The sequence below is a fragment of the Rhinoraja longicauda genome, chromosome 9, assembly GCF_053455715.1.
Source record: "Rhinoraja longicauda isolate Sanriku21f chromosome 9, sRhiLon1.1, whole genome shotgun sequence".
NCBI lineage: Eukaryota > Metazoa > Chordata > Chondrichthyes > Rajiformes > Arhynchobatidae > Rhinoraja > Rhinoraja longicauda.
In genome coordinates this window covers 16402663-16424311 of record NC_135961.1, presented here as the reverse complement: position 1 = coordinate 16424311, position 21649 = coordinate 16402663, and the positions used below count along the sequence as shown (strand labels likewise).

The window sequence follows — 21649 nt, the reverse complement described above, 5'->3', positions numbered from 1 at the left end:
TGGGTAACCAACCTAACACCCTTATCCAGGCGGGATGGCGGCAGCAAGTGGTGCGGTAGGACAGGGTATCTGCAATATCCTGTGAGTGTCGGTGAAGGACCTCAGTGAGGGGACTCCTTTCTCACGGGACCTCTTCACCAAGAAGGTCCTGCTGGAGGCCTGCAAGTTCAAGGCCGAGGAGATTTATTGTTTCCAGGACTTCCCGGGTAACGGTTACTTTGATGTTACCTTCAAGTACCCAGCGGGATGGCAGAAGATGCTGCAAGACTAACGGGAGAAAGGGAACAAAGCTTTGCTGTCGCTGCTGAAGGTTCAGCCGCTCTTCATCCTCCCCACCCAGAAGGAACAGATGATCACGGTGTATATGTCCAACCCGCATGTGCCCGTCATGGATGTCCTCACCTTCCTTGCTCGTTATGTCGGAGGGGCAGGGAATTGCGTGGACGTGAAGGACTTGTTCGGGATCTGGACGGACAAGCGGCAAGTGAAGTTGAAGCTGAGGGTAGACGGGAAGGGAGCCATCATCCACCTTCCCTTGGTGTTCGCTATCGGAGGAAACCGAGGCTACATGTCCTGCATGGGGTATGCAGGAAATGCAACAAACCTGGGCACGTGGGGGCCGAATGCAAGGCAGTTGTCTGCAAGAACTGCAAGGTGGAAGGCCACGAGACGAAGGACTGTAAGGAGAGCAAGAACCGCAACCTGCAGGGAGGCAGGCCACCTCTACAGGGCCTGTCCTAAAAGAGCCTGCTCCTACGCACAGGCGACAAGAGGGGCTGCTGCCATCACCCCCCAGGGTGGTCGAGACACCACTGCCAAGACCCCAACAGAAACGGAGAACAGGAGTGACGACAGCCCGACCACCTCGAGCCCCCAACCGCCGGACAGAGACCCCAGCCCCCTCTCCAGGAGAAAGAGTCGATGGAAGAGGGGGAACAGGAGGAGGAATGGAAGGCAGTGAAAAGGAGGAAACCCCAGAAGGCTCTGTCCAATGAGCCAAGGCCGGAGGGAACGGGCAAGCCCAAGAAAAGGGTCCACTCCAAGACCGACGCCAGCAACCTCTCCTCGTTGATGAGGCGACATCGAGGACCCGACGACGGAAACAGAGGAAGAAAACGGGGGAGGAGACCAGAAAGGGAAAAGACTCGCCTGTTGTCCCCCAGCTCCAGGCGACCGGGAGCAATGCAGCGACAAATGGGCCCCAGCTCCGGGAGACCGGGAGCAGTGAACCCAACACTGTACCCCAGCTACAGGAGACGGAGGGGGCAGTGCGCCCAGAAGAGGCTGGAACAAGGAGGGCCCCTCCAACAACCCCAGCTATGCCAGAGAACACCATCCTCCCTGAGGGAGACAGGACGGTTCAGCCCGGTCCCAGATAGACTTCCTCTTCACGTCGAAGGCCTTCACGGTCAGACACACCGACCTCACGCCAGTGTTCTTCTCTGACCACTGCCCCCGTCAGGCTTCAGGAGGGCCGGGAAGCAGGCAGAGGGACGTGGAAGTTAAATGTGGAGCTGTTGACCCCAGAGAACACCCCAGAGCTAAAGAGGGACTATGCATGTTGGAGAACTGTGAAGCCCTCTTTGACTCCCTGACACTCTGGTGGGAAGCAACCAAGGGGAACATCAAGACGTTTTCCATCTCCAAAGGGGTTCAGAGAACAAGACAGATAAGAGAGATTTGCAGCAACTGCTCCTTCTGCAGTCGAGAAGGGTGGATATGAGGGATGAACTTAGAGATCCGGTCTAAGGCTATCACCAACCGGGTCAAGTCTGCTCTGGGACAGGTGACCCACCGGACCAAACCTGTGCTGTACCTGGCAGGAAAATCTCAGACAGCCAGGCGCTGATGGGAGGTACCATTGCCTACGTGCAGGACAGACGGGTGGATGCTTGCCTGGTCAGCTTGGACCAGGACAAGGCCTTTGACAGGATATCGCATACATACATGAGGGATGTGCTGTCCAAAATGGGCTTTGGGGAGGGAATCAGGAATTGGATCCAACTGCTCAACAGCGACATCTGTAGTGCAGTCCAAATCAATGGGTGGGAATCAGACAGCTTCCCCGTCAGGTCTGGAGTCAGGCAGAGTTGCCCTCTCTCCCCAGTCTTGTTCGTCTGTTGTATTGAACCCTTTGCCGAGTCCATCAGGAAGGACGCGAGCACAAGAGGAATGACATTGCCAGGCAGTGGGGGCATTCAGGTCAAAACCTCCCTGTACATGGATGATGTCGCCGTCCTCTGCTCGGATCCAGAGTCGGTCCGCAGATTAATTAGCGTCTACGACCAGTTTGAGTCGGCCACAGGAGCCAGGGTAAACCGCAGAAGAGCGAGGCCATGCTCTTTGGCCACTGGCCCGACCGATCTTCCATCCCCTTCACCATCAAGCCTGACTTCTTGAAGGTGCTGGGGATCTCGTTTGGGGTGGGTGAGGCATGTGACAAGAATTGGCTGGAGTGGATAGCCAAGGTGGGGAAGAAGCTGGAGCTGTGGAAGCAGCGCTCCCTCTCCATCACGGGGAGAAATCTGGTCATCAGGTGTGAGGTGCTCCCAGTGCTGCTGTACTTGGCGCAAGTGTGGCCTGTCCCTCCCTCCTATGCCTCAGGGATGCCACAGGGATCACCCGGGCTGTCTTCCGCTTCATCCGAGTATCGAGGATGGACGGGGTGCGACAGGCCACAATGCACAAGTCGGCAGACAACGGGGGTAAAAGCATGGCCAACGTCGCCCTCATCCTGATGGCCACCTTCATGTGTGGTTGCATCAGGCGGAGCGTAGACTCAAGGCACGTGGGCACCAAGTGTCACTACCTGCTGAGGTTCTACCTGTCCCCGGTGTCGCGAAGGATGGGCCTGGCACAGATGCCATGCAATGTGCCAGTCAGCTGGACATTGCTGCACATTCTGTCGTTCGTGGAAAGGTTCTTCCGGACCAACACCTTTAACCACAAGTCCATTGGGCAGTGGTCAGCACGGAACGTCCTGCAGGCACTGCAGGGAAATGACTCCATGGATCCTGTGGCGTGGTTCCCAGAGCAGACTGCCCAGTTTGTCTGGCGAAATGCCTCATTGCCAGAACTCGCCAACAAGCACCAAGACCTGGCTTGGCTGTCGGTGAGGGGAGCCCTCCCAGTCAGATCCTTCCTGCACCTCCGGAACCTCACCACCAGCGCATGCTGCCCTCGGGACGGCTGTTATGGAGAGGAGACGGTTGCCCACCTCTTCGCAGAGTGTGGATTTGCAAAGAGAGTCTGGAGAGGTTTGCAAGGGTCCCTGTCACGTTTATTTCCAAACAGCTCCATCACAGAAGACCCTGTGATTTACGGACTGTTCCCAGGGACGCATTCAGAGACTGACATCGAGTGCTGCTGGAAGGTCATCAACTGATGCTCTTTGGTCTGCCCGAGCTTTGTGGAACTCCCAGCGGGGCGAGATATCCGTCGGGGAATGTTGCCGACTGGCGCACTGCAGATTGCAGAAGTACGTGCTGAGGGAGGTACTGAAGCTTGGTGCAGACAACGCAAAGGCTCTGTTGGGGAGGAGCACAGTCTAGGATCCTTCTGCTGCTGGACATGGGGGGCAGGGTGTGGTGGAGACACCCCTCAAAATAAGGGAAGGGATTCCACGCCAGTCAGCCACATGAGTGGCAAGGGTGGTGGGTAATTCTGTTTAATTGGTGTATTGAATACCTGTATTGAATGTATGTATAGCCTCTGGGAATGTCAGATGTAGTTTTGGAAGGAACATATTTTGTATATAATTATTTCTTGAATAAAGAATTTTTGATTTAAAAAAAGTAACGCATATGAATTTACTGTATTCATAAGTGAGCACAACTTGCTATGTTGAATAGGAAAAAAACTGCAGATGCTGGTTTAAATCAGAGGTAGACACAAAATGCTGGAGTAACTCAGCGGGTCAGGCAGCATCTCAGGAGAGAAGGAATGGGTGACGTTTCGGATTGAGACCCTTCTTCAGACTGATGTCAGGGGAGGGGCGGGACAAAGATAGGATGAAGTAGGAGACAGGAAGACTAGTAGGAGAACTGGGAAGGGGTAGGGGATGGAGAGGGGAAGCAGGGACTACCTGAAGTGGGAGGTCAATGTTCATACCGCTGGGGTGTAAACTGTAAACTGCCCAAGCGAAATATGAGGTGCTGTTCCTCCAATTTGTGCTGGGCCTCCCTCTGACAATGAAGGAGGCCCAGGACAGAAAGGTCAGATTGGGAATGGGAGGGAGAGTTGAAGTGCTGAGCCACCTGGAGATCAGGTTGGTTGAGACGGACTGAGCGGAGATGTTCAGTGAAATGATCGCCGAGCCTGCGCTTGGTCTCGCCGATGTAGAAAAGTTGACAACTGGAACAACGGATATAATAGATGAGGTTGGAGGACATGCAGGTGAACCTCTGTCTCACTTGGAAAGACTGTTTGGGTCCTTGGATGGAGTCGAGGGGGGAGGTAAGGGGACAGGTGTTGCATCTCCTGTAGTTGCAGGGGAAAGTGCCTGAGGGGGGGGGGGGGGGGTTGTTGGGTGGGAAGGGCCGAGTGGACCAGGCAGTTTCGGAGGGAACGGTCTCTGCGGAAAGCAGAAATGGGTGGAGATGGGAAGATGTGGCCAGTGGCGGGATCCCGTTGGAGGTGGCGGAAATATTGGAGGATAATTTGTATGCGACGGCTGATGGGGTGGAAGGTGAGAACAAGGGGGATTCTGTCCTTGTTACGAATAGAGGGAGGGGGAGCAAGAGCGGAGCTGCGGGAATTGAGGAGACCTTAGTGAGAGCCTCATCTATAATGGAAGATCGGAACCCCCGTTTTTTAAAGAATGAGGACATCTCCGATGCCCTAATATGGAACACCTCATCCTGGGCGCAGATGTGGTGTAGACGGAGGAATTGGGAGTAGGGGACAGAGTTTTACTGTAAACAGGGTGGGAAGAAGTGTAGTCAAGATAGCTATGGGAGTCAGTGAGTTTGTAGTAGATGTTGGTCATTCGTCTGTCTCCTGTGATGGAGATGGTGAGATCCAGAAATGGTAAGGAGATGTTGGAGATGGTCCGAGTATATTTAAGAGCAGGATGGAAATTAGTGGTGAAATTGATGAAGTCAGTGAGTTGTGCATGGGTACAAGAGGTAGCACCAATGCAGTCGTCATTGTAGCGGAGGTAGAGTTCGGGGATAGGGCCAGTGTATGCCTGGAACAGGGATTGTTTGACTACCCTACAAAGAGGCAGGCATAGCTAGGGCCCATGCGAGTGCCCATAGCTATGCCTTAGATTTGGAGGAAGTGGGAGGAGTCAAAGGAGAAGTTGTTGAGGGTAAGGACCAGCTCTGCTAGCCGGAGGAGAGTATTGGTAGATGGCTGGCTCTGCGGTCGAGGGCTTTGACCCTCTGGGTGGGGGATGGAGATGTAGTGACTGGACATCCATAGTAAAGATGAGGGAGTGGGGGCCTGGAAAACGGAAGTTATTGAGGAGGCGGAGAGCATGTGAGGTGTCTTGGACATAGGTAGGGAGGGTTCGGACCAGGGGTGATAGGATGAAGTCGAGGTAGGTGGAAATTAATTTGGTGGGACATGAACAGGCAGAAACAATGGGTCTGCCAGGACAGTTCTGTTTGTGGATTTTGGTTCCAACCTGACCTTTCAGTCCTGGGCCTCTTCCATTGTCAGAGTGAGGCCCAGTGTAAATTGGAGGAACAGCATCTCATATTTCACTTGGGCAGTTTACACCCCAGCGGTATGAACATTGACTTCTCCCACTTCAGGTAGTCCCTGCTTCCCCTCTCCATCCCCTCCCCCTTCCCAGTTTTCATACTATTCTTCCTGTCTCCGACTACATCCTATCTTTGTCCCGGCTCCTCCCCTGACTTCAGTCTGAAGAAGAGTCTCGACCTGCAACGTCACCCATTCCTCCTCTCCTGAGATGCTGCCTGACCCGCTGAGTTCCTCCAGCATTTTGTGTCTACCTTTGCTATGTTGAATCTTTTTTAAACAAAGCTTGTTCGGCCACCACTAGATTATCACACTTTGTTTTGGTCTCAACTTTAGGACAAGAAGAATGTCTTTGAATATGTGAGTAGCATTGTCCTGCAGGATTCAGGCAGCATCTGCCATTCCTAACACTCTAAGTGACCCCCCCATCCCCCGCCCCCCCCCCCCACCCCCCCCCCCCCCCCCCCCAGCACCCAGTTTTTGACTGAAGTGCCTTCTGGAATTTACATAAAGTCATAAAGATGCTTAGCTCAGACATAGGCTATTCGAGGGAACTGGAGATAGACACAAAATGCTGGAGTAACTCAGTCGGATAGGCAGTATCTCTGGAGAGAAGGAATGGATAACATTTCGGGTTGAGACCCTTCTTCAGAGTCATGGGAGATTGAGGGTGGCAGGAATTTCTGCGAATAATCCAGAAAAAGCAGGATCTTCTCATTCCAAAGAGGAAGAAAGATTCTAGGGGGAGAAAAAGGTGACCGTGGCTGACAAGGGAGGTCAAGGACAGTCTAAAACTATAAGAGAAAGCGTATAAAAGCAAAGATGAATGGGAAGCCAAAGGATTGGTGAGGTTTTAAGGATCAACAGAAGGTAACTAAAATGGCAATATGGGGAGAAAAGATGAACTACGAAGGTAAGTTCGCCAATAATATAAAAGAGGATAGCAAGCGTTTTCAGTTATATAAAGAGTAAGAAAGGGGCAAGAATGGAAGTTGGACCGCTGGAGAATGATGCAGGAGAAGTGATAATGGGGAATAAAGAAATGGCAGAGGAGTTGAATAACTTTTTTTGCACCATTCTTCACAGTGGAAGACACCAGCAACGTGCCTGATTCAAGAGAGTCAGGGATTGGAAGATAGTGGAGTGGCTATTACCAGAGAGCAGGTGCTTGGGAAACAAAGGGCTGAAGCAATGTGGATAAGTCTCCTGGACCGAATGGACTGCACCCTAGTGTTCTGAAAGAGGTGGCTTTAGAGATTGTGGAGGCATTGACGTGATATTTCAAAAATCACCAGAGACAGGAGAGGTCCCAGATGATTGGAAAATTGCTAATATTGCCCCACTGCACAAAAAGGGAGCAAAGCAGAATAGTGGGAACTATAGGCCGGTTAGCCTGACTTCGGTGGTTGGTAAGATTTTAGTCCATTATAAAGGATGAGGTTGCGGAGTACTTCGAAGTTCACGATAAAATAGGCCGAAGTCAGCATGGCTTTGTGAAGGGGAGGTGTTGCTTGACAAATTTGCTGGAATTCTTTGAAGAAGTAAATAGCAGGACAGACAAAGGAGAGTCAGTAGATGTTTACTTAGATTTTCAGAAAGCCTTTGATAAAGTGCCACACGTAAGGCTGCTAAGGAAGATGAGAGCCCACGGTATCAAAGGGCAGATACTAGCATGGATAGCAGGTTGGCTGGATGGCAGAAGACAAAGAGTAGCGATAAAGGGGGCTTTTTCTGGTTGGCTGCCAGTGACTAGCGGAGTTCTGCAGAGGTCGGTGCTGGGGCCGCTGCTCTTCATGTTGTATATTAATGATTTGGACGAGGGGATTGAAGGCTTTGTGGCAAAGTTTGCGGATGATACAAAAATAGGTGGAAGAGCAGGTAGTGTAGAGAAAGCAGGGACTGTGCTGAAGGACGTGGACAGGTTGGGAGAGTGGACAGAGAAGTGGCAGATAGAATATAGTACAGCAAAGTTTGGAGTCATGTATATTGGTAGTAGGAATAAAGACGGCGACTATTTTCTAAATGGGGAGAGAATCCAGAATCGGAGGTCAAAGGGACTGGGGATTGCTGATGTAGGATTCCCAAAAAGTTAATCTGCAAGTCGAATTGGTAGTAAAGAAAGCAAACTCAATGCTAGCATTTATTTCAAGAAGGCTTGTATACAAAAACAGGAATGTAATGCTGAGGTTCTATAAGGAGCTGGTACATTTGGAATATTGTGAGCAATTTTGGGCACTATATCTGAGGAAGGATGTGCTGGCTCTGGAGAGGGTCCAGAGGAGGTTTACAAGAATGATCCCAGGAATGAGTGGGTTAACCTATGATGAGCGTTTGTCGGCACTGGGCTTGTACTCACTGGAGTTTAGAAAAATGAGGGGGGACCCCTGAAACATACAGAATAGTGAAAGGCTTGGATAGAGTGGATATGGAGAGAAGTTTCCACTAGTGGGAGAGTCTAGGACTGGAGGACATAGCCTCAGAGTGAAAGAAGGTTCTTTTAGGAAGGAGATGAGGAGAAATTTCTTTAGTCAGAGGGTGTTGAATCTGTGGAATTATTTGCCACAGAAGGCTGTGGAGGCCAAGTCAGTGGATATTTTTAAGGTAAAGATAGATAGATTCTTGATTAGTACAGGTGTCAGAGGTTATGGGGAGAAGGCAGGAGAATGGGGTTAGGAGGGAGATAGATCAGCCATGATTCAATGGCGTAGACTTGATGGGCTGAATGGCCTAATTCCGCTCCTATCATTTATGACTTATGATACGAGATACGGAGGTATGGAGAGACACAAAATGCTAGAGTGACCCAGCGGGACAGGCAGCATCTCTGGAGAGCAGGAATGGGTGACATTTCAGGTCAAGACTCTTCTTCAGACATAGTCAGGGGAATGGGAGACCAGAGATATGGAGGGAAGATAGACACAAAATGCTGGAGTAAAACAGCAGGACAGGCAGCATCTTTGGAGAGAAGGAATGGGTGATGTTTCGGGTTGAGACCTTTCGAATCTGAAGAGTCTCGACCTGAAATGTCACCCATTCCATCTCTCCAGAGATGCTGCCTGTCCCGCTGAGTTACTGCAGCATTTTGTGTCTATCTTAGAAACATAGAAAAATAGGTGCAAGAGTAGGCCATTCGAGCTAGCACCACTATTCAATATGATCATGGCTGATCATCTAAAATCAGTACCCTGTTCCTGTTTTTTCCCCATATCCCTTGATTCCTTTAGCACGAAGAGCTAAATCTAACTGCCTTGAAAACATCCAGTGAATTGGCCTCCACTGCCTTCTGTGGCAGAGAATTCCACAGATTCATAACTCTCTGGGTGAAAAAGTTTTTCCTCATCTCAGTCCTAAATGGCCTACCCCTTATTCTTGAACTGTGACCCTTGGTTCTGGACTCCGCCAACATCAGGAACATTTTTCCTGCATCTAGCCTGTTCAATCCTTTAAGAATTTTATATGTTTCTAAAAGATCCCCTCTCATCCTTCTATATTCCAGTGAATACAAGCCCAGTCGACCGATTCTTTCATATGTCAGTTCCGCCATCCTAGGAATTAAGCTGCTGAATCTACGCTGCAATCCCTCAATAGCAATAATGTCCTTCCTCAAATTAGGAGACCAGATTTGCGCACAATACTCCAGGTACTCACTAGGGTAAAACAGTGGTAGGACCTCCTTGCTCCTAAACTCAAATCCTCTCGCAATGAAGGCCAACATGCCATTAGCTTTCTTCATTGCCTGCTATACCTGCATGCTTACTTTCAGTGACTGATGGACAAGCGCACCCAAGTCAAATTGCACCTCCCCTTTTTCTAATCTGACACCATTCAGATAATAATCTGCCTACCTGTTCTTGCCACCAAAGTGGATAACCTCACATTTATCCACATTATACTGCATCTGCAATTCATCTGCCCACTCACCCAACCTATCCAAGTCACCCTGCAGCCTCATAGCATCCTCCTCGCAGCTCAGAATGCCACCCACCTTTGTGTCCTCCACAAACTTGGAGATGGTAATTCCCATGTCTAAATCGTTAATATATATTGTAAATAACTGGGGTCCCAGTCTGAAGAAGGGTCTCGACTCAAAACGTCACCCATTCCTTCTCTCCGGAGATGCTGCTGAGTTACTCCAGCATTTTGTGTCTATCTTCGGTTTACACCAGCATCTGAAGTTCTTTCCTACACTGCTAGTGTAAACCAGCATCTGCAGTGCCCTCCTGGAGATATGGTGGAGGTCAGGTGTGAAAACGCCAGAGCAAAGAACTGGAATTTTTCTGCACAGTCCAAAGTTTAAAAATCAGTCTGATGTGGGAGGCAAATGCCTGTGTGCACATGACATGAATGGGAAGCTGTACGTGCAGGACCTTTAAACACACAAATAATGAATGGGGTTCCAATCCTGCCTGGTGAGGCGGCGGTGACGTCACCGCTCTGGGCCTGGGAGCCGGGGCCCTGCGCTGTAGTGCAGGAAGCCCCGTGCGCTGAGTAATTCGCCCGGATCGGGTTCCAAGATGGCGGCCGTTGTGCAGGCTTGAAGGGAGAGGGGGGAAGGCCGGACCTGCCCAGCTTCCACAAACTACATCAAATCGAATCTTCTTTCCCTATCGCCTCCCTATATTTATTTGTAAAACAATGCCGCACGACTGTGTAGTGGTGTTTTCCACCACTGGAAGATCACGGCCGTGACGGTTCTTTTTTTTTTGTGGGGGGGGGGGTGTGGGAGTGGGAGGAAGGAGGTGAAAAAACAAGAAGAGAAAGATCTTAGCCCCCCGTTAAAAAAAACCCCACACACACACACGGGACAAGGAGCGATATAGCAGCCGAGGGAAGGAAGCATGTCGGATACGAGGAGACGGGTGAAGGTGTACACGCTGAACGAAGAGCGGCAATGGGACGACCGGGGTACGGGGCATGTGTCCTCGACCTATGTCGACCGTCTGAGTGCAATGTCCTTGTTGGTCCGGGCCGAGTCCGACGGTAAGATCAAGCCTGGGCAGCTGCCTTGTCTCCTCGCCCAGGCTTTGTTTCTGCAGCCAAATTTCCTTTGTTTAAAAAAAAAATGATCTGCATTCTTTTCTGAACCTCCCTCATTGCTCCGAAACGTACTTAAACTCTGATCGTGTGTGACTGCGAAGATGCGACTGACCCCCCGGGTAAATTACGAACCAAATCTTGTAGGAAAAGTGTGCGAATGTGACGTGCGGGGAAGGGAGACGAGGCCGCGAGGTAGGTTTAAATGATATTTACTACAAAAGAGTGTGTGTGAAGAGGATGGGGATAAATATTTACATTCTTTGTACTCCCATCATTTTAGGTTCGCTCCTGTTAGAATCGAAAATCAATCCAAATACCGCGTACCAGAAGCAGCAGGTAAATTGTAAAAAATGTGTGGCATTTAAAAAAACTTACTCCGTTCACGTATTCCTGATGCGATTCGTAAAAGTGGCAATACGCAAATAAATACTTTACAATTTGTAAATCGTGTGATGTCATTCTTAAGACATAACAGATTTTATTTTGTAAAATTATGAGTTCCAAGGATGTGCAATCGCTTTTTTTTAAAGTGGTGTTAAAAATAGGTAGTGGCCAAATTACATCTCTGGTCATGACAAATTAGTTAAAATGCTCCTTGGTGGACAATTGTGTCTGACCTTTATCTTATTGTAAAACAGGATACTTTGATTGTTTGGTCTGAAGCAGACAATTACGACTTGGCACTCAGTTTCCAAGAAAAAACTGGATGCGATGAAATCTGGGAGAAAATTTGTCAGGTATGGTATGCACCGCTGAATTAACTGAAATATACTATCTAAAATCACATCTAGTTAATTTCATTTTTCCCATTGAACCTTTGTGAAAGTGGAATAGTTGAACATTGTTTTTATATTGGTTGTCCGGACAATGAAATAATTTTTTTAAAGTATTTAAAAAATCATTACAGTTATTCATTATTGAAAAATTCAAAAGAAGGGTCTCAACCCAAAATGTCACCTATCCATGTTCTCCAGAGATGCTGCCCGACACTTTATGAGCTTTTATTCATGACTGAAAGTCTAGTTTTGAACTTCTGCTTTATGAGAATAGTCTTTAGGAGTTTCCGGTGATGCTTATGTCTTGAGTAGGTCAATTAAAATAGGTCCTATATATATAATTTATTCCTTGAAAGTTTGGCATATAAATGCTTGTTTTTCTCTGTTATTTCACTCAATTACCTATTGTCTGTAAACAAAAACTTTAATTGTTCTTTATTATTAAAAACCATTGTTTATATTATCTTTTTGTAATCACATTTGACATAATACTTTTAGCAAGACATTTCGTTATCTTAAATTAATCTCGCATCTCGATGCATGTGGTAAATAGGGAACATGATCTACTTAAATACAAAATGCTGGAATAACTCAACGGGACAGGCAGCATCTCTGGGGAGAAGGAATGGGTGACGTTTCGGTTGGAGATCCTTCTTCAGTGAAGAAGGGCCTCAACCCGAAACGCCACCCATTCCTTCCCTCCAGAGATGCTACCTGTCCTGCTGAGTTACTCCAGCATTTTGTGTCTACCTTTGGTGTAAACCAGCATCTGCAGTTCCTTCCTATACATGATCCACTGAAATTATTTCACATTTTCTCCTTCATTTGGTTTCTCTTTTGCATTGCTGACATGTTTCTCTGTTGGTTCGGATGTTGTTGTTTTGTGGTGGTGAGAGATGCCAATAATAGCCTTGGATTGCAGTTTATGTTGGGCTTCGGGAGCCCCGTCACATCCATTCCATTTATTGTACTCTCTATGCCTGTGCCTTTTCACGTTCTTTATCTAATTTTCTCATATGTCCAATGTACCATTCTCTCCATCTCCATGTACTGTAATGATTCTTTGTAAACATTACAGCTGTGCAGTGCACTTCAGTTTGAGGAGAGAGGAGTGTCTTCTGCAATTTGTGGATTGAAAGGAATCAGTCTGAGGAGTTAGCACGTTACGCTTCTAACATCTGTTTATGTTCTTGAGCAAAAGCGTCTGTTAGTGACCATTTCTTAGAGTCATACAGCATGGAAACAGGCCCTTCGGCCCAACTTGCCCACACCGACCAACATGTCCCATCTACACTACTCCCACCTGCCTGCGTATAACCAATATGCCTCTAAACCTATCCTATCCACTTACCCGTCTAAATGTTTCTTAAACGTTGCGATAGTACCTGTTGTGTGTAAAAAAGAAAGTTACCCATCAGGTAGACACAAAATGCTGGAGTAACTCAGCGGGTTAAGCAGCATCTCAGGAGAGAAGGAATGGGTGACGTTTCGGGTCGAGACCCTTCTTCAGGAAGGTTACCCATCAGGTTCCTATTAAATCTCTTCCCCCCCCCTACCCGCACCTTCAACCGATATCCTCTGGTTCACGATTTCCCTACTCTGGGCAAGAGACTGCATCTACTTGTTCTATTCCTCTCGTGATTTTGTACACCTCGAAGATTACCCCCCGGGATCACTCCGGCGCTCCAAGGAATATAGTCCTAGCCTGCTCAACGAGTCACTATAGCTCAGACCCTTGAATCCTGGTATCATCCTCATAAATCTTTACAACCTTTCCAGCTTGACAACATCTTTCCAATAACATGATGCCCAAAACACAATACTCAAAGTAACCTCACCAGCGCAACATGACTGCCCCCCAACTTCTATACTCAAAGACTGAAGATGGCCATAATGCCGAAAGCCTTTTTGATTACCCTTTCCACCTGCAATACCACTTTCAAGGAGCTATGTACCTGCAGCGGTATGAACATTGACTTCTCCAAGTACCCCTTGCTTTCCCTCTCTCTCCATCCCCTCCCTCTTCCCAGTTCTTTCAGTCTTACTGTCTCCGAGTGCATTTTATTTCTGCACCGTCCACTCGCAAACTGACATTAGTTTGAAGAAGAGTTTCGACCCGAAACGTTACCCATTCCTTCTCTCCAGAAATGCTGCCTGGCCTGCTGAGCTATTCCAGCATTTTGTGTCTACCTGCACTCTTAGATTTCTCTGCTCTACAACACTCCACAGACTCCCACCATTCACTGTGTAGATCCTGCTCATGTTGGACTTCCCAAAATGCAACACCTCACATTTCTCTGTATTAATTTCAATCAACCATTCCTCAGCCCACCTGCCCAACCGATCAAGACCCTGCTGCACTTTTTGACAACCATCTTCATTATCTACAATACGATCCTCTATCCCAAATTGACCCCTGTCCATCTAGATACATGTATAATTTATCCCTCAGAATACTCTCTAGTAACTTTCGAACCACAGATGTTAGGCCTACTGGCCTGTAGTTCCCAAGCTTTTCCCTACACCCCTTCTTGAATAGAGGCACAACATTTGCCATCCCCCAATCTTCTGGCACTTCTCTGATAATTAATGACTACTCATAAATCTCAGCCAGGGCACCTATAATTTCCCTGCAATCTTAATTATTTGAGATAATGCAGTTTCTTCTTGAAAACCTCTTGGGCATTTTAGACACACTGCATCTTTAAGTGATGTTCTAGTAAATACGCCTCTAGTTTTTCAAATTAGAGATTTAATTTAGAGATACAACGCGGAAATAGGTCCTTTGGCCCACGAAGTCCGCGCCGACCAGCGATCCCTGCACACCAGCACAATCCAACACACAATAGGGACAATTTACAATTATACCAAGCCAATTATCCTACAAACCTATACGTCTTTGGAGTGTGGGAGGAAACCGGAGATCCCTGAGAAAGCCTAAATAGGTCATGGGGGGAACGTACAAACTCCGTACAGACAGGGTCAAACCTGGGTCTCTGGCGCTGTAAGGCAGCAACTCTACCGCTGTGCCTCTCAAACGTTAGTAAATCTGCATCCTACCTTTCCTTTGCTTGGATACTCTTTGTATAATCAAATTTCTTGGTAGGTTCTTATTGTGGTCCTCAGTTAATGTTCTATGTTGAATAGTCTGCAGTTGTAGTTTAAGAATTTCATTTGTAGTGTGCCATTAGAAATTATAGCTTAAAGATTGACCCTATGCTGTGTGTGAACTATAATTAAGCTGCTCCCCTATTTTCTACAGAGATCCAAATTGATGAATATTCTTTTCCATCTAAGCAGTAATTAATCATAACGTAACATTTGTAATGTAAAATAGACCAGTGTTATTCATTCTTGTCTTACGAAAGGCATCTGTGCTGTAAGTTATTTGCCTTCATAGTTTTAAAGAAAATGCTTGTAAGTGCTGGCCTATTGTAGTTAGATTTTAAAGGGAAAAAAACCCATGCATAACATGTAGCAATTACAAAAACTGTTGGCCAGTGCAGTTGCTCAGCAAATAACTATGTTATATCTGGCGCCTCGGGTTTAATCCTGAAGCACTCTGATTTAGGGTGCTGCTGTACTTGGAGCCTGCCAGGAATCCTTGCCCTCTGTTGTTGTCTGCATACAGTTTGCAAGTTTCCCTTAATTTCACAGCTTTCCTTTGGATGCTCCAGTTTCCTCTTGGCTTGAAGATGTGTGGGTAGGTAGATTAATTGGCCACTGTAAAAATCATCTGGTGTAATTATGTGGCAGAATTGATGGGAGTGTGGGGAAAATATTTTGCAGGGGAAATTAGTGAGGAAATGGGATTACTCTGTGAGCTGATGCAGGGGAGCTGAATGGCTTCCTATTTTATAAAGAAAGATGGGGAAAAAATTAAATCATTTCGTCATAGCTATTCTCAGCTGTTAATGATTTGCTATAGCTGAATGTGTCCCTATTACATTTGATTGAAATTCTTGAAAGGATGCTTTGCCTATGTGTGTCTAATTCATGTAACAAGGATGTGCCACATTTTGTTTTATCGTTTTACTCATAACATACCATCAAAGCATTTACAGTATGTCACAAGGAAAATATTTTCCATGCCAAGTTATTTAAGATTATTCCAGGAAGTAGTAGTTTTTCATTGTTAACTTTTTCTCAGGTCTCATAGCTATAAGAACCTTTACCCAGGGGAGACGCATATTCTCTGTACCTTTAGTCCCCAGCTTATTGGACATTTGTTTCTGCTTGTGATGCACTGTGCCTCATGGAAAGGCTGTAATGAAGGTGATGACAAATAATTGAGAGCTTAAAGCATCCACAACAAATGCACCTTGAGTAGTGATTGTGAGACATGGTCTGAGATTAGTATTATCCAGGCCCAGTATAGTTTGAGCTCTATGACTTTGTTGGATCTCATTGCCCAGTCAAACTGGGAATCCCTGACTTTATGGCACCTCTCTCCAAACTCCTTTATTTTGGTAGCCATCTGGATTGGATGCACAGGCTCCATTGCATTCTACCTTCCAATTTTGAGCCAGCAGCAAATACGAAAGTAGCCCAATGCATGACAATAATTTTTATTAATCTTGATCTTTTTCAATTTATCCCATTTTTCAGGCAGTTAATTTTTGGAAAAGTTATTTATGTGTCAAGGTCAGTTTATTGTCACATGCACCAATTAAGGTACAGTGAAATTCGATTTACCATAGAGCCATACTTTTAAAAAAAAGACAAGACACACAACTACATAAAAGTTAACATATCCACCACAAACCTAATCTAACATAATGCAATACATAAATCAAATCCACCTGGAATGATGTGTGGATGACATCCCATGACCTTTAAGAGTAGATATTTCATATTATATTTCATATTTCAGATACAGCGCGGAAACAGGCCTTTTCGGCCCACCAAGTCCGCGCCGCCCAGCGATCCCCGCACATTAACACTATCCTACACACACTAGGGACAATGTCTAGCTATCAATTTGTTCATTGTTAACAGTGATGCAACTGATTTCACTAAAGGAATTTTAGTTACCAATTTAACATATCATTTTGAGTCAAAGTATGAGTTCAGAATTGAACGTCAGTATTTTACTTTTACATCGCTTATTGCTTCTGCAAGAACATTACAGTTGCCAAGTTACCTACAAGAGCTTTAATGAATTGTCTACTCTTCCTGGAGAATTTATAATTATATTTAACCCATCATAAATCCAGAATGTAGAAATAATGAACTGCAGCTACTGGTTTACAAAACAAAAGGCACAAATTGTTGGAGTAACTCAGTGGGTCAGGCGGCATCCTTGGAAAACATGGGCGGGTGATGTTTTGGGTCAGGACACTTATTAAGATTGATTGGGGAGAGGGCGGGGGGAAGAGGAGGGGCAGCACAAAGTGTGGCATGTGAACACAACTGAGGGAGGTTTTGGCAGGCAGATGGTCACTACTCCTGTTATGTCTCTGGGTTGACCTAGTATTTTTTTTCTCACTACTAGGCTCCAGTCCTCGCCCAAGTTTTATAAAGCCGTAAAATATTTAGGCAACCAAATTGTTCTACGTAAGATTCCAGCGTCTACTTTAATCTTTGTCACTTTCTCCACCTGTCTACCAATCAACCCCACCTCACCTGTATTCACCCATCAGTTGCCAGCTTTTCTCCCATTCCTACCTCTCTTTTCCAGTTTTCTCCCCAACTCAAATCAGTCTGAAGAAGGGACCAGACACAAAGTCACCTGCCCATTTCTTCCCAAGTGCTCCTTGACCTGCGAAACTCCTCCAGCACTTTGGGTTTGCTCAAGATTCCAGCATCTGCAGCCCCTTGAGTCCTCGAGAAATTAATATATATGTGTCCGTAAAAGATTAGCCATCCATTGCTTTGGGATCGAGAATCAAATCTTCAGACACTTGAAGTTACTTGACTTGTTAAGGTACCCATCAGCAGGCAACTCTCTGGAAATAATAGTCTAGATAATTGACAGTTTTGAAACATCAACATAAAGAAAATTTAGAGATATTGATGATTTCAAAGAGTACAATCCTTTCATAGAAAGCTAGAGAGGAAGAACACTTGCACATTTTGTAAGTTTTTATAAACATTTATGGTCTGGGCCAGCACGTTGTCTTTCTTCTGAATGTAGTCTATGCCCCTAATAAAAGTGAGCTGAAGTTTGGTCATGTTTCAATTTTTCAAGTTGCATCTTTTGATAATGTGGTGCATTGCCATTGTTTTGTTTTCCCCTAAAATTTACCCCAGGGTTCTGAAGTTTTTTGATTGATTGAAAAGTACATTATGGAAACGACCCATCGGCCCGAAGAGTCCATGCTGATTATTGAACACCTGTTCACATTAGTTCTATGTTATCCCACCTTCGCATCCACTCCCTACATACTAGGGGCAATTAACAGAGGCCAATTAACCTACAAACATGCACATCTTTGGTATGTGGGAGGAAAGCAGAGCAGCCAGAGAAAACTCGTGCAGTCGCAGTGAGAATGTGCCAACTCGACACCGACAGCACCCTAGGGCAGGATTAAACCTGGTTCTCCAGCAATGTGAGGCAGCAGCTCTACCAGCTGTGCCTCCTGTGTTCTGGAAATTGGAAATTTACATGTTTAATTGAGGAGCTCATTTAGAAATGGTTGAAGAAGTGCTGATGCATCAGAGTGGAAAAGTAGTGGACATTACCCTAAAATAGGAGTAAATATATTCGCCATTTTTCCTAATTCCACATCTCGGATTCTCATAATAATGAAAGCAAACATTGGAAACATTAATCTGAGTATTTTAATAGTTGGTTGAAATGGACTTTGTGGAAGACAATATTGCTAAGCAATGATCAGATCCATGACTTATTGAAGCCTTGGGGGGGGGGGGCAGGGTGTGGTTAAGTTGCAGATGAACTATCTTTGCAAAGAATTTTATGCTTGCGTCCTATAATCATTTTCTGTACATAAAATTTCGTTCCTTTTGTTATTTCAGTCCTGTAATTCTGTCAATGTTTGTTGTTAAGCTGTTGTGTTAAGTGTCATGATGTTGTATTGCGGGCAGTCAGTCTTGTGGAAGAAATCTCTTGACTGTTCCCTAATTGTGATTATCATCCCCTAATTGCAGTCATGGACAAAACGAACAGTAAGCCACTTTTTCTATAAGGCTAGCATAGCTACCTTTTGTCACCTGATTGATCTAGAGCATCTGAAGTTACATTGGTTTGACAGTACTATAAACCCTCATAACAGACCTTGGGATGGGGGGGGCGGGGGGGCGGTTATAATGTCCGTTCTTGCCGATTGTCCATTGTAACTGAGTACGGTATTATCAGGGAGGCCGTGGACAGAGCAACATGAGAAGGAAGCAGCGGTGGTTGAGCTGGGAGTGGACACAGCCTCCGCCGACACCAAGAAGCAGCAGCAGGTGGGAGGGGAGAGAGCCCCATGATGACCACCTGTGTCCTGTCGGTGGCGAGGGGCCTGAAGAAAGAGCTGTTCCCAGGGACTACAACGACAATGTCAATTGATTGTGCAGAAGAAGGGCCTGCTGGTGCACCTTGAGAGCTGGGGGTAGCAATTACTGTGTGTAATTTTCAAGAAATGGTTAATTTTCTAAAAGTAACAATGTTGGATTTATCAGTGCTCACTGAAAACTACACTCAATGATTATTTTAAATCATTCTTTCCAGCATATACAATATTTATATATTTACAGGGTGCAGTGGCAGAATATTTTTCATGCCCATGCTTTTATTGCAGGTTCAGGGACGAGATCCGTCACTTGATATAACTCAGGACATTATTGATGAGTCTGAAGAAGAGCGATTTGAAGAAATGCCTGAAACTTCTCACACAGTTGATCTTCCACCATGTGAACTAAACAAATTGGAAGAGATTGCTGACTTGGTGACCTCTGTTCTATCCTCTCCTATCCGCAGAGAAAAGTTAGCACTAGCTTTGGAAAATGAAGGCTATATTAAAAAGCTGTTGCAGCTATTCCGAGTTTGTGAAGACCATGACAATACAGAAGGTTTACATCACTTGTATGAAATTATCAGAGGCATTTTGTTCCTCAATAAAGCAGCACTGTTTGAGGGGATGTTTTCAGATGAGTCCATTATGGATGTAGTCGGGTGTTTGGAGTATGATCCTTCTTTACCTCATCCTCGGAAGCATCGTGAATTTTTGACCAAAACTGTCAAATTTAAAGAGGTCATACCCATTACAGACACCGAGTTGAAGCAAAAAATTCACCAGACATACAGGGTGCAGTATGTCCAGGATATCATTTTACCTACCCCATCTGTATTTGAGGAGAACTTTCTATCTGCACTTACATCATTTATATTCTTCAACAAAGTGGAGATTGTTAGTATGTTACAGGTATGTTGCATTTTACTTATTTTGTAATTGTCATTATTATTTATTTCAATTTGATGTTTATCTGTGAAAATTGTTACTCACAGATTCAACAGAATAATCTTGGTTCCCTTTTACATTTGGGAAAATACACACTTAAAAAGTAATAAATAATTATTCAATTTCATAAGAACTTGTTTAATAGGAAGGTCTGGAGTATATCATCAGTCTGAAGAAGGGTCTCGACCTGAAACGTCACCCATTCCTTCTCTCCCGAGATGCTGCCTGACCCGCTGAGTTACTCCAACATTTTGTGTCTACCTTTGTTTAATAGGAATGTAGTGTTACAATACCAAATTGCCGATACCAGTTCACTACTTGTAAATAATTTACATCTGTTTTTTTCTCGACTAATTGTAACTCTTTTTTTTGTGTGATGCAAACTTGTCAAAATGAATAACTCTCTGAATACATTAAATGTGAAGGTTTTACCAATATGGGGTGGTGGGGGGGGGGGTTCTATTTAAACAGCTGGGGTGCATTACGGAAGCTCCCAGAGTTTCACGTCGCCAAGCTCCCCGTGGCAAAACGCAAGACCCAGGGAACCGCGGAAGACATCAACAACATGCCTGAAATTCAAGAGAGTCTGGGGGCAGAAGTTAAAGGAGTTGCTATTAATCAGGAGGAGGTACTTGGGAAGCTGAAAGGTCTAAAGGTGGATGTCACCTGGACCAGGGATCTGAAAGGTAGCTTTAGAGACTGGTGGCATGAGTGGTGATCTGTCAAGAATCGCCAGAATCAGGAGTGGTCCCAGAGGACTGGAGAATTGTAAATGTTACTCCGCTGTTTAAGAAGGGAGCGAAGCAAAAGAGGGGAAACTATAAGCCAGTTAGCCTGACTTATGTGATTGGTAAGATTTTAGTGGTTTTGGGAAAGGGAGATTTTGTCTGATGAATGTTGGAATTCTTTGAGGAAGTAAATAGCAGGATAAACACAGGAGAGTCGGTGGATGTTGCTTACCTAGATTTTCGGAATGCCTTTGATAAGATGCTGCACTTGAGGCTGCTAAAGAAGATGAGAGCCCATGGTATTAGAGGGAAGATACTAGCATGGATAGGTTGGCTGAATGGCAGAAGGTAAATGGGGGCCTTTTCTGGTTGGCTGCCAGTGACTAACGGTGTTCCGCAGGGGTCCGTGGTAGGGCAGTTCACTCTTCATGTTGTATTTCAATTATTTGGATGAGAATTGAAGGCTTTGTGGCCAGGTTTGCGGATGATACAAAGATGGGTGGAGGGGCAGGTAGTGTGGAGAAAGAAGGACTTGGACAGGTTGGGAGTGTGGGCAGAGAAGTGGCAGACGGAATACAGCATAGCAAAGTGTACAATCATACATTTTGCTGGTAGGAAAAAAGGTGTAGACTATTTGCTAAATGGGGAGAGGATTCAGAAGTCAGAGGTGCAAAGGGACTTGGGAGTGCCGGTGCAGGATTCCCAAAAGGTTAATTTGCAAGTCGAATTGGTAATAGGAAAGGCAAATGCAATGTTAGCATTTATTTCAAGAGGACTAGAATATAAAAACGGAAATAATGCTGAGGCTTTATAAGGGACTGATCAGACCGCATTTGGAGTATCAGGCTCTGTGTGCTGGTGTTGGAGAGAGTCCAGAGGAGGTTTACGAGAATAATCCCAGAGATGATTGGTTTAATGCATGATAAGTGTTTGACGGCACTAGGCCTGTACTTGCTGGAGTTTCTAAGGAGGAAGTAGGACCTCATTGAAACTTACC

The 21649-nt window shown here is 45.8% G+C and overlaps 1 protein-coding gene across 3 annotated transcripts in view; it reads left to right on the top strand.

The window, feature by feature from the left end:
- The first annotated feature begins 10197 nt into the window (after positions 1 to 10197).
- Positions 10198 to 21649, top strand: part of ppp4r3b (protein phosphatase 4, regulatory subunit 3B) — a 46031-nt gene continuing 34579 nt past the window's right edge. For 2 of the 3 annotated variants that reach the window (XM_078404869.1, XM_078404867.1), the window contains exons 1-4: positions 10198 to 10686; positions 11024 to 11079; positions 11382 to 11480; positions 19265 to 19888. In XM_078404869.1, the coding sequence (XP_078260995.1) occupies positions 10545 to 10686; positions 11024 to 11079; positions 11382 to 11480; positions 19265 to 19888 (921 nt within the window). In that variant the 5' untranslated portion in view covers positions 10198 to 10544. Of the gene's footprint in view, positions 10687 to 10716; positions 10936 to 11023; positions 11080 to 11381; positions 11481 to 19264; positions 19889 to 21649 lie in introns of those variants that run through there. The other variant, XM_078404868.1, reaches the window with a different exon arrangement.